The 12,835-nt window shown below is 50.7% G+C and overlaps 1 protein-coding gene across 1 annotated transcript in view; it reads left to right on the forward strand.

Annotated features, from left to right (window-relative positions):
- Positions 1 to 1,628: 1,628 nt before the first annotated feature.
- LOC141999435 (immunoglobulin lambda-1 light chain-like) overlaps positions 1,629 to 12,835 on the forward strand; it is a 112,933-nt gene continuing 101,726 nt past the window's right edge. The window contains exons 1-2 of the mRNA XM_074972827.1: positions 1,629 to 1,710; positions 1,822 to 2,115. Of these exons, the coding sequence (XP_074828928.1) occupies positions 1,665 to 1,710; positions 1,822 to 2,115 (340 nt within the window). The 5' untranslated portion in view covers positions 1,629 to 1,664. The remainder of the gene's footprint in view (positions 1,711 to 1,821; positions 2,116 to 12,835) is intronic.

A 12,835-nucleotide genomic window follows, 5' to 3' on the forward strand; every position in this document is an offset into this window, starting at 1 on the left:
GTGGTATAAACCTCCAAGATAATATAGGAGCCTTGTTTTGTTGATGAGGAGATTTGGGCTCAGAAAGGGTTAAACTTTGGCCACATGGTCATACAGCATGTCTGTGGCAGGGCTGGGAATCAAACCTGTATTGCCTGACTCCCAGAGCACTCGTCTTACCTACTGCTCCTGTTTCCTCTCAAATAGTCTGCTTTGGAGTTCCAGCGCCCCCACCTCCTGTCTGCAGCATGTCCCTTTCCCTGGTATCTTCTCATTCCCTAGTTTCGTTATGGGTGACTAGGGACAACGAGAGAGGTTGTGAATAGGAGGAAGGTCAGTGCAGGCAGACAAGGATCATACCAGGAGCCCATATGAAATATACAGACTCCAATAAACTCTACAAAGAAGTACCTCCCTTCATTGATCTCTTGGGACGATGCTTTCTAGGTAGTTCCCTGATACATTTTCCCATCTCTTTAGGGTGACCATATTTCCCAAAGGGAAAATGGGACACCATGTGGGTCTACCCCGAGACCCTCCTCTCCCGCACCCCACCCACACGGGGCTGGTCTGAGCCCAAGCCCTGCCTGCCCACCCCCGCACAAGGCTGGAGCAGGCTTCGCTGCTCGCCTGAGCCCTTCCTGGCCCCCACACTCTGCACGAGGCTGGGGCTGGCATTGCTGCTCGCTCAAGCCCTGCCTGCGCCCTGCACGAGTCCTGCCTTCCCGCCCTGTGTGGAGCTGCCATTGCTACTCGCCCCCGGTACATTCCTCCACACCTGACTTTTTTGACAAAAGTGGGCATTTGCCCTGTTTGCTCTGCCAACTGATCAAGTTGGGACAGCCGGAATAGGGCTTAGAAAAGGGACTGTCCCAGCCAAAACGGGACGTAGGGTCACCCTACATCTGCTGAGAACGGCTAAGCATGGGTCTGCACTTGGGCGCTGAGCAAAAACCTGCCCAGAGTGAAATCCACCAGAACTCCCCCGGAAATAAAGTCCTCCCTTTCCTCTTCTAGCCTACAATCCAGTGGCATAGATCCCCTCTCCGAGTGCAGGTCTCTCGCTATCAGACTCAGCCCTTTGCCTCCAGAACTGCCCTGTGTGTAACTGTCCAACAACGGATTATGGATTATTATCCTCCCGTACAATTAGACCAGGAGCTTCCTTCGCTAACATGGCAGAAGGCTTTATAAGGTGCAGTGCGTGGTCCCCAGGTATATAAAAGTACCCCCCAATGCAGTGCCCATGTGGATAGGATATTTCTAACCCTAATGTGTAAAGAATCCTTTTATGGCTATGAACAATGGGCTCTGTGTGCTTCAGTGACTCAGCAGGATGCCTTTGGCTCTGGATGATATTTATACTTCGTTAAATGTTTGAATTTACGCAGAGAGGCCCTGATTCGCCTCAATTTACACCATTTGTACAACAGTTTGGCTGCATGAACTTCAGTGGAGTTACCCTGGATTTACACTGGTGAAAAACAGAGAACAGTTGGGTCTAGAGACTGGCCCCTGTGTCTGCCCCTCTCATATGGGTGAATGAAGATGCTTGAGCAGCCAATGAGCAGGCAGCAGATTTTCATGAAGGGGCCGTTCTCCAGCTCTGGGGGTTTAAGAGAGAGTGGGAGGGTCCCCGCCACAGACCTGTTTGCCTCAGGAAGCCGAGCTCGTCTGGATCCACCATGGCCTGGGCCCCTCTGCTCCTCACGCTGCTCACGTACTGCTCAGGTACTACAAAGGGGAGAGCTTTCCCGATGGCTGCCTGCAGAGCATGTTAACTGGGGATAAAGTCACTGTTGCTAAGTTATTTTAACACCATGTTTTCTCCTCCTGTCTCAGGTTCTCTCGCCCAGTACGTGGTGACTCAGCCGCCTGCAGTCTCTGTGTCTCCAGGGCAAAACGCTCAACTCACCTGTTCGGGAAGCAACATCGGGGACAACGTTGTGCACTGGTACCAACAGAAACCTGGCAGCGCCCCGCTACTCGTTATATATGATGATAGTGAGAGACCCTCCGGAATCCCCGATCGATTCTCCGGGGCCAACTCCGGTAACACGGCCACGTTAACCATCACTGGAGTCCAGGCGCAGGACGAGGCTGATTATTACTGTCAGGTGTATGACAGCAGCAGTGATCAGCCTCACGGTGACACAGCCAGACGGGGAAGTGAGACACAAACCTCCCCTTTCAAAGGGAACAGGTCACGTTATTTTCTTTAATGCGCGCGCCTGCCAGGGTGCATGAAAGGAGACTGTTTCTAGTCAACCCAGAAATCTTTCCTGCCAGCTGTGGAGTACAAGTCACCTCCTCGCTGACCCCGTGGAGAGCTCCCTACACAGCAGGGCTTTTATCCAGACAGTATTTAGGAAGGAGGGGCTGGGAGGAGGACGTTTTTGTAAGCAGTGTGCCCTCACCTCTGGGCTGGTTAAACGCTGACCGGAACACCTGGTGCCCCCCCTGCAGCCTGGCTCTGTCTTATTGCCCCCCCAATTGCCTGCTCAGATATCTCCCCTGGTGACGTCAGCTCTCCCCGGCAAAAGGACATGGCTGGGGCCTGTTTCCCAAACATGCACTTCCAAGCACAGATCACCCCCCACTCCCGTCAGGGCCCGACAGAGAAGTTATACAGTCTGTCCCACGGGAGAAACCTTCCTCCGTGAGGCAGGACAGAGGAATTAGCCCCACTCCCAATCCAGGAGCTCTGAGCCCTGCTGGCGGGAGGACTGTCCTAGTCCTCCCACATCCTGACAGCACACAGCCCCCCTGCTATGAAGGGCGGTGTGGCTCAGACTGGGGTCTGTCTCTGTCATATTAGCGATGGTCAGTGATGAGGGCTGTGACGTGCGCAGAGCTCTAAGGAGCGACAAGTGGAGGGGAGGTTAGAACTCCTGGAGCCGGGTCCTGTCCCCGCGGCTAATGGGTGCTTTGTGCAGGAGACACGCCGGGGACTGCAGAATATGCCTGGCTTGGCACAACGAGGAAACAGGATCCAGCTGAAATGTGGACCATCCAGAAAAGTGCACTGTAATGCTGGAGAGCTCTCCCGCCTGCTGCCAGGAGAGGAGCAGCCCCCGACAAGGAGCCCCTGGGGCGAGCTCCAGCCTCCAGGCGAGAGCAGAGTTAGATTTAGTCTTTGAAACCATGAACATCACAGAAGTAAACTGGGGGTAAATATTTGCTGGAAGGCTGTAATGTCCTGCTCTGATTCCCTCCTCCCCCTGCTGCAGTCTGGACACCGGGGGAGGGATCTGAGAGTTCCCCTCCCTACACCAGCCTGTCTGCAACAGCACCCTGCGGGTGAGATCAGCTCCGCTCAGAGGAACATCAGCAAACTCCTTTATCCAGCCCCAAACTGGCTTCTTCATGTGGCTTATGGGACTGCACCGAACCCACTGAAACCCTCCTGAGAGGTGGGGACCCTGAGCATTATGGGATAGAGTCTAGCTCCACCCTCCCCAAGCCAATATGGAAACAAGCAACTCTTCTGTAACCAATTTTTGACATTTCAGGTCCTGATTCAGGAAAGCATCCCTCCTCGGGACAGCAATTAGCACGTATTTACCAATCAGCAGGTACTTCAGGGCTGTCCTGTATCGGGCCTGGTGTTGATGGTTCTCAGGTTTGAGTTGGTGGGCAATGTGGCAGGTAGATTCCCATCCCACAGAATCCCCAGGCCCTTCCACTGCCCCCAGACAGAGGACAAGGTTCCTCATTAGTCCCAAGTCTCCCATGTGTATTATCACCCCATAAAGATCCCCAATAAAGAAGCCAAAACACCTGCATCCCTGCCGTATGACCTGGAGAGCAGAGAAACTGTGGCTGCTGGCAAAGAACAGCTAGTAAGCACATGCATCCCCAGTCACAGAAACCTCACCCTCCCGTATCATCTGCTGACTCCCTGCGCCCTACAGTCTCCCTTTCCCACTCCCTAGTTTTGCTTTTGACTTTTCAATCATGGGCAGAGTGTCTCCATTTCACTCTCCTCATTCCCAGACACTCATGAGTTGTGTTTGCTCAACCTGTGAACCAAGTGTGAGCCTTCATGCAAACCTGGGAACTGCCAGGTCAAAAGAGGAAGGGTTGGGAAAGTTACAAACCGCTGAAAACAAATGTTTAGAATGGAAACCATCCCACAGTCTAACCTCCAACAGCCGCCCCTGTGAGCGCTCAGATTCACCCTTGCAGAGTCAGCCCTGTGGAAGTGCAACTAAACCAGTGACTTATACAGCAGGAGCTTCTCCCCAAAGGATTGGTCTCCTCTCCCATATGGCTATCTCTCTGCGATCATAGGGACCAATCAGACGACAGCCAATTAGCATAAAGGCAGAGCATGGAGGCTACTCCCGCAGGAGGATCAATATAAGGGGCGGATACTGTGGGGGATTCTCAGTGGATTTGGCTGGTTTTCTCCCGCGGGCCTGAAATCTCCTCACCATGCTCTGGGCTCCCCTCCTCCTCCTGCTGGGGACGTGGTGCACAGGTGAGAACAGGGGGAGCGGGTTAAATACACAGTGACGTTACTGCTGAAGCCAGTGCACACACTGTGTCACTAGTGACTGGGGACGGACAGGGAGGGATTGACAGGTCTCTACAATATTTTTCCAGGTTCCAGCTAGCAGTCTGTGGTGACGCAGCCGCCCTCAGTGTCAGTGTCCCCAGGAAACACCGTCAAACTCTCCTGCACCATGAGCAGCGGGACCAGCATCGCTGACTACTATGTGTCCTGGGACCAGCAGCAACCTGGGAATTCTCCACGATACCTGCTGAGATACAAGTCAGATTCCGACAAGCACCAGGGCTCTGGGGTCCCTGCTCTGCTTCTCTCGCTTCTCTGCATCCTCCACAAGGGTGCCGGAGATGGTCAGATAGCCGGAGCTGTCCAGCAACGCCGGCTATCTGACCATCTCTGGCACCCATGTGAAGGATGAGGCTGATTATTACTGTGCTGTGTGGCACAACAGTGCTTGTCACAGTGACACAGTCAGATGGGGAGGTGAGACAAAAACCTCCCTCTCCCAGCCTGGGCTCCGTGTGGCCTAGGCAGAACGGCCCCTGCTGCAGAGTTTGGTCTGTGCTGATAACACCTCACACAGACAACTGCTCATCACAAGGAAATTCACCCCCTCACAAGTGCTCCCTCCTCATTATTCTTCTGCAGCATGAGGAAGGGGCAGTTTACTCCATCTAGGAGTTAACATCCCCACAGTCTTCAATGGGGAGAGGGAGAAATTCACCTCCCCTTACAGACTCAAGTGACTTCAGGGCTCAGGTCCTTTCAAAGATCTTGCCGAGCCCCCCCACAAAGGGAAGGCCATCAGGGGCTCCCTTTTCTAAATAGGACCAACCAGAGACGGGGGAGGGAGTTAATGGCTATGGGAGCGGGAAGGGGCATCAGGCGAGAGTGGCATGGAAACAAAGGGCTTTTCAGGCCCTCATTGCCAGCTGAGTGGAAAGTCTGGGGGGATGTTTTGGGGGGTAGTGCCAGGGTGAGAGCAGGGCAGAGCTGGGCAAGCTCTGGTGTGGACAGGTCGAGATCAAGCTGGGCTTGTAAAAGGCTGGAGAGGACTACGTTGGAGGTTGCAGTATTCGTGGTCGATGATTATGGCGAAGCAACTGATGCAGCCACTGGGACAGAATAGGAGGGGTCAATGTTTTTAAACACTATGAAGGAAAAAGCAAGAGGATTTTCTGAGGGTGGAGAGGGAGGAGTGAAGACACCCCCTGCGTGTGAGTCTGGCTGCCAGGGAGGATTAGAGAAAGGGCACAGATAAGAGGGGCTGGGAGGGAAGATCTCTGAGCTCAGCTTTGGCCATGGTGAGCTTGAGATGAGTGGAGACATGACCAGCTGAGATGCCAGAGGAACTACAGGAGACAGCTGTGCAGGGGAGAAGGATACCAGAGAGTTGTTAGCGTAGAGGTGGTACTGCGCCCACAACGGGTCACCCAGGGGTCAGCTGCAGAGGGAGAAAAGGAGGGAGCCGAGGCGACAGCCCTTAATAAATCTCAGGGGTTCTAAGCCAATCCCAGGATTCTGGGGAGCCTGACCCATGAGTTTTGAACACTTGGGGTTGGTTGGCAATAGTCCCTCATGGCAGAGGCCCAAGTCACCTGAGGAGGCTACCAGAAGCCCATGTACAGCACTGGGGACCATGGGGAGTCAGAGAACATGGGGCTCGGTGGAACTGAGGAGCCCCCCATAACCCTGGGGCCACAACTCACCAGCCAGCCTTGGTGAGTGAGCTCCCCACTGCTCGCAGCCTTCCCTGTCCCCACAGCCCTCACCTAAGTTCTGACCCCATCCCTACTGAGTTTCTGAGGCATGCAGGCCTTGCTGCAGAAATTGAAGATCAGCAGGAACTGCTGGCAGAAAACAAACGCAACAATGGTGCACAGCAACTTCTGGGGACTTTAAAAGGTCTTCAAGGAGGAAACTCTGAGCCAAGAAGCACGACCCAAGGTCCCAGAACTGGAGGAGCTGGAATTAGACTAGGTAATGAGGGTAACGCTGTTAATTAGCTGTTAAATCATCATTGCTGTAAGTGTACCTGTCGCCACTAGAGGGAGATCTTCATTTATAATATAATCAAGGCCCTTCCCTGCCATTTTCATTTTGTTCAGTATTTCCTGTGACTTTATCAGTATTTATTACCAGCCCAGACCCATTTTGGTCTCTAAAGCGTAACCCAGCAGCTAGAAAAACTTCATTGCGATTACATGTTAGGCACGTATCTGGTGGTCATCACTAGGGTTGATGTAGATGCTGAAAGTGGTGCCATTTTTCTATATCACGTACTATTTAGACGTTATCGGGCATCCAATCTGAAAAAATCATAATATCCCCAAAAGGGCCATAACTTGTAGACACTTATTTTAATTTTGACCCAAATTGGCAGAAAGCTTCTAAATACAATTGATAATGCAATTATGGACTCAAAATAGTACTGGTTTGGAAAGTTTGGGAAATATTTAGCACCAGGTGAAATATTTTATGCACTTTCCTGTAATTTTTTGCCTTCAATTAAAGCAAAAGTCTGTAGTTACACGACAGCGTGAGCTTGTTTGTCCCATGTAATACAACAAAATTGTTATTATTTATAGAATGGACTTATTTAAGAAAAGCTTTGCTGTTTGCTATTTTTATGAGGTTATTCAGATAATAAGATCACCTACCTTTACTTATAAAACAAATTTTTGATGTTATCTGCTCAGCCAGAGACATAAGTCTAAAGCACACAAGCTGCAACTGTAATTACCGTCTTACCATCACTGAATACAATGATAGACTGTAATTGTCTTCTTACTATCACTGAATACAATGATAGCACATGTAAACTACTTATATAACAGTTATGATTCTTAGTAGAAGGGTTGTAGCATGTCTACATATGAATATATCATGTGAATAACAAAGTATAACCACATACTCTTGTGTAACCCGAACATATAACTACCAGCTACTGAATGTCTAATGCAAAACCTCTTCTAGCTATATTTACTCACAAAGATAGTCACCGTGATTTGCAGATAGTTCAAACATTTCAACTCCCCCTCAGAATCTGTGTCTGACGTGTTCACTACTCCCTTGCTACACTCGTTGCTGACACAGTTACATGCATCAGAACACACGAAATCTTCCCTGTGGCCTTTGCATCTCCTTGTTGCACAGGGACTCCCAGAGCCACAGGGCACAAAGGGGAGGATGGTTCTGGAGCAGGTGTCAGCACCATTGTTTTAGGAATCGGATGCCCCGGGGATGTGCTATCACCTATCCGTTGTTGACAGGGGACACCTGAAGATGCTGGACTGTTGCAGGATTCTGTAGATGTGACTGGTAATTTGCACATTTCAGGTGCTGTCTGAAAGAGGCCATTGCTGGTGGCAGTTTCTCATTTGTTTTGTTCTCCTCAGCAAACAGCTCCTAGCGCACGTTATCCAGAGATGCTTGCTTCTTCCCACATTCCAGGAACGATACCAGTGAGACGTGGGCTGCTGACTCTGGAAAAGCTGCACTTGGACTGGGCTGCGGTTACCTACCTTCAAAATTTGCTCGTGACTCTGAGCAAGGACAACATGATTCAGCTACTGCTTGGTTCCTCATTAACGCTATGCTTAGCTCAGGCCCGTCCAGGCCCTGAATTCAAAGCAATGCTCCTAATGTATAAAACCATCAACAAGCAAAGGTGTAGCTACCTCCTAGACTGTCGTATCACCTTTGATGTGTGACCGTGTCTGAGTGTTTCTGCTCTTTGCCCTCCCAATGGCTCACGCTGTAGGTAATGGGAGCAGGCCGAGCAATGACAGCAGGCATTTAAGTTACTGACACACCACAGCCGATCGATATCTCACGCTTCTTCTTGGGATGGGAGGAAATCACTTTTCTTTTGCACAAAGCTAGGGGGGAAATGAGCAGCATTCACATAGATCGTATCTCACTAGCCTCCCCTTGACCTGAGCAACACCCAGCCCCGAACCCCAAAAATCCAAGCGTCGTTAGACTTTCACTTTGGTTGTTCGAAGTGGTGCTGCTGTGAGCAAGACATGGAATGCCAGCAGGCACGCGAGACACGCAAAGGCTGCAGGAGCTTTTCTGTTTAAAAGTCAACTTTCAAAGTGCTCCACAGTTCCCAGACAGAGTCAGATTGGCTTGGAAGTTGGTATGCTGGGAGATGGCCTTGGGTACCAGCTGGGGTCATGGTCGGAGGGCTCCTGCGGTACAGCTCCCTTCTTCCCCTCCTGGCCAATGACCTGTTTTGAATTTTAGTGTGCTCTGAAAGACCTGGAATAGCATCTGGGGTACAATTTGGGGGTCATTTGGTGACCAGAGCCTCCCCTTTCCCCCGCCCTGTGGTTACAACGAGGACTCCAGCGGAGGTTTAGGTGGTGGTGCAGACAGCACTGACGCAGCAGACATGCCGTGCTGAGCTGGGGAGCGAACTGAGAATGAGTGTGCTCCATCCCTGCCACAGGCCCACAACCCACACTTCAGGGGCACACTCCGTCCGCACCAAGCCAGATCCACAACGGGATGCAGGTGCCTACGGTCCAGTTGTAGGCACCACTGCGATCCACAAAATCCCTGCTCAGGGGCCGCCCAACCCTGTAGGCACCTAAACTCACTAGGCAGCTACGTTTTTGCTCTAAAAGTTCCCTGGGCACCTGTGTTTCTGTCTCTGAGCATGTGTGCTGCTTCCTTCCACCCGAGCCCTAGCTCATGCCTAAGCCCCAGCACGATTCTCAAACTGCCCTGCCTACCTTGCCTGTGGGACTTGATCTGGTGGGCGTGCCCAGAGGCCACCTAACTCCACACCTGGCGACTGGGGAGGAGATAGCCTCCCCCATAACACATAGCTCAATAGTTCGGGTGTTCACCCAGGATAGAGCCTGGTTCCGTTTCTTCTCTCTGCCTGAAGAAGAGAAGGGATCTGCACAGGGATCTGCCGCCTCTCAGATGAGTGTCCCGAAAAGAGCAGTACATCCCCCTCCTAACCTTGAAGCAGGGAAATGACAGGCTGAAGGGGGAAGGATTGGGAAAGTTACAAATAACTGAAAACAAGGGGTTAGAATGGAAACTGTCGCACAGTCTGAACTCCAGCAGCCTCCACTGCGAGCGTTTGAATGAAACCTTGATCCTGGCAGACGGTCATTGCTGGAGTGGAACTGAGCTAGTGACCTCATACAGCAGGAGCTCCTCCCTAAGGGATGGTCTCTCCTCCCATGCCCAGGTCTCTGTGATCATAGGACCCAATCAGATAAGAAGAAACTAGAATTAAGGTGGAGCTTAGATGCTCCTCCCCCAGTAGGATCAATATAAGGGGCAGAGACTGTCAGGCCTTCTCAGTGGATCTGGCTGTTTTCTCCTAAGGGCCCAAAATAACCTCACCATGCTCTGGGCTCCCCTCATCATCCTACTAGGAACATGGTGCACAGGTGAGAACAGGGGGGAGGGGGTTAAATAAGTTGCCGCTGAAGCCAAGACACAAACAGACTCACTAGTGGCTGGGCACAGACAGGAAGGGTTTGATAAGTTTCTACCATATTTTCCAGGTTCCAGCTCGCAGCCTGTGGTGACTCAGCCACCCTCAGTGTCAGTGTCCCCAGGAAACACCGTCAAACTCTCCTGCACCATGAGCAGCGGGACCAGCATCGCTGACTACTATGTGTCCTGGTACCAACAGAAACCTGGGAATTCTCCACGATACCTGCTGTATTACTATTCAGATTCCGACAAGCACCAGGGCTCTGGGGTCCCTGCTCGCTTCTCCGGTTCCAAAGACACGTCCAGTAACGCCGGCTACCTGACCATCTCCGGGGCCCTGGCAGAGGATGAGGTTGATTATTACTGTACTGTGTGGAAGAGTGGCAGTGCTGTTCCACACAGTGCCACAGACAGATGGGGAAGTGAGACAAAAACACCCTTCCCTCCTCTCCCCTGGCCTGGGCCCTGCGTGCAAAGTTCCCCAGTTGCAGTTTTGTCTCTGGCTGTGACAAATCACACAGCTGTTTATGAGCAGGAAATTCACAGCTATTTCCGGCTCCCTCCTCATTCTCCTTCAGCAGGATGGGCACTATCCCCTTCTGCTGTCAGAATGGGGAGCAAGAGACAACACTCCCATCACAGCCGTAAGTGTCAGCACAATTTAATTCCTTCTCAGAGCTTCAGCAAAGGCCTCCAGCAAAGACAATAGAGTCAGGCCCTGAGATTTCTGCTGCAGAAACACATCGGAGGCAGAGGGGTGGATGGGTATAGAGGGGAATGGGGCATGAGGCACCACAGATAAGGAAACTAAGGGCTATTCAGGCGGCATCTCTGGCTGAGAGGGGTTGGCAGGGAAGATTTCTGAGCTCAGTTTTGGGCACTCTGAGCTTCACACCAGAGGAGACATTAAAAGGCGGGATACCGGAGAGACCACACCAGCTGCAAGAATGAGCAGCAGGAGACAGGGCTGGTGTGATGTTACACCCCATATTCTTTATGGAAATATGCTTATCATATAGATATGGCATAACTGAGATCTATTTCATGCCAGATGGGTCTTGTAAGGTATCATTCGAAAGGTTAGAATTGACTGAATATGATTATCCAATTTCTATGCATGTATAATTTCTATGTCTAAAGTTAGGAATATTGACTATGTTACAATTACAACTATGTGTGTATTTGGGAGACACTCACCAGACAACAGGCCACTAGCCATGATGGGCCATTAGGAAGAAAGAATAAGACTTTGAAGATACTAATCTCTCTCCTTCCTGAGAGGCGTCCTGGGACCTGCCTGTGACACTACTGGATCAGGTGGTCCTGTCACCTGGTACTAAACACCATCTTGGACTTCTAGTAATTTTCCTCTAAAAGGAGGGGGGGAGGTCAAGACTGGGAAACAAAAGATTCCTGCCTTGTGTAAATCTTATTTAAGGCTGGGGAGTAAGGCAAACAGGACTCGTCTCCATTGCCTTCCTGCCCAAGAAGAAAGACTGCTGAGAGTACGTGAAGAGACAAAGGAACTGAGCGGTGGGAAAAGCAAGGGCTGAGTCCAGACTAAGACAGGAGTCTAGTCTGTAAAGAGAAATGACTGGAACTCTAAGCTATAGAGACTCTGCAACTTGTCTAAACAACACTTAGGGTGAGAAGTTATTTCTTGAAATCAGTCTCTTTAAGATTTTAAGTTTAATAGCGTGTGTTGTTTTATTTTCTTAGTAATCTGCCTTGTTCTCTTTGTTATCCCATATAATCACTTAAAATCTGCCTTTTGTAGTTAATAAACTTGGTTTTTTTATTCTTAACCCATTTTGTGCAATTATTAGCAGGGGGGGCAAGAAGCTTTGCATATCTCTCCTCACATTGAGAATTTTTATGAGCTTGCACTGTGAAGATCTTTCTATACAGTGCAAGACAATATTTCTTTGTGTTTACTCCACAAAGGGTGTGTGCACGTGAGTGCTGGGTGAATCCTCCCACACAGAACTGACTTCAGTCTGTCTGCAGCTGGGTGTGGCCTTTCCTGTGTGTGTGTGTGCAAAAGAGGGCTTGAGAGCCTAGCACAGCAAAAACAGGGTGTGAAAACCCAGGCTGCTGGAAAGGGCGGGCTCAGTGAGATCCCAGCACCTCAGGTGGCATCCCAAATAGGGGGGTCCAACCTGTCACAGCCGGAGTGGAGAAATGTATCAGAACAGAGGTGATACTGACCCCATGTGAGCAGATGGAGATATTGAAGGATAAGGCTCAGAAAGAGAAAAGGAGAGGACAAGGAGGGATCCCTGTGGGACACCCACAGAGAAGGAGAATGGGGAAGGAGGGGAAGCTGACAAAAGAGATGCTGACAGAGCAGCCAGGGAGGTAGGGGAAATCCAGCCCAATTACTAAGCACCCGAGGCATCCAAGAGTCCATCATCCAAGGCACCACCCTTTGCATTGGTTTCCCATTGAACAGGGGCCAAATTTAACCTTTGAGTTCCCATCTTCATTGCCCTTCATCAGAGTCACCATCTCTTGCGGTTTTATCGCAAGTCCAGCGCTAATTAAGGCTTTTGCTCAAAGCCCCAGATTCTGGAGTACAATGATTCCATGAGTACCTCGGCTTTCAGTGACTAGGTAAGGAAGTTTCCAGCCCTTGGGACAGCAGAGAATATATTGAAAAGGTGACCCTAGCATCCCCAAGAGGCTCAAACACTCAAAGACACATAGAATGGTGCCCCCATGTGTATATTTATTCATTTCATTATTTCCAGTGGCCTGACTCAGAATTTTTGGACTGTAGGAGCTGGCTGTATGATTCATGGCACTGGCCCAAGTCACCTGAGGAGGCTGCCAGAAGCCTGCATGCAATATTAGCAGCCATGGGGAGGGAAGGGTAAG

This window comes from Natator depressus, chromosome 15 (assembly GCF_965152275.1).
Source record: "Natator depressus isolate rNatDep1 chromosome 15, rNatDep2.hap1, whole genome shotgun sequence".
Taxonomy (NCBI): Eukaryota; Metazoa; Chordata; order Testudines; family Cheloniidae; genus Natator; species Natator depressus.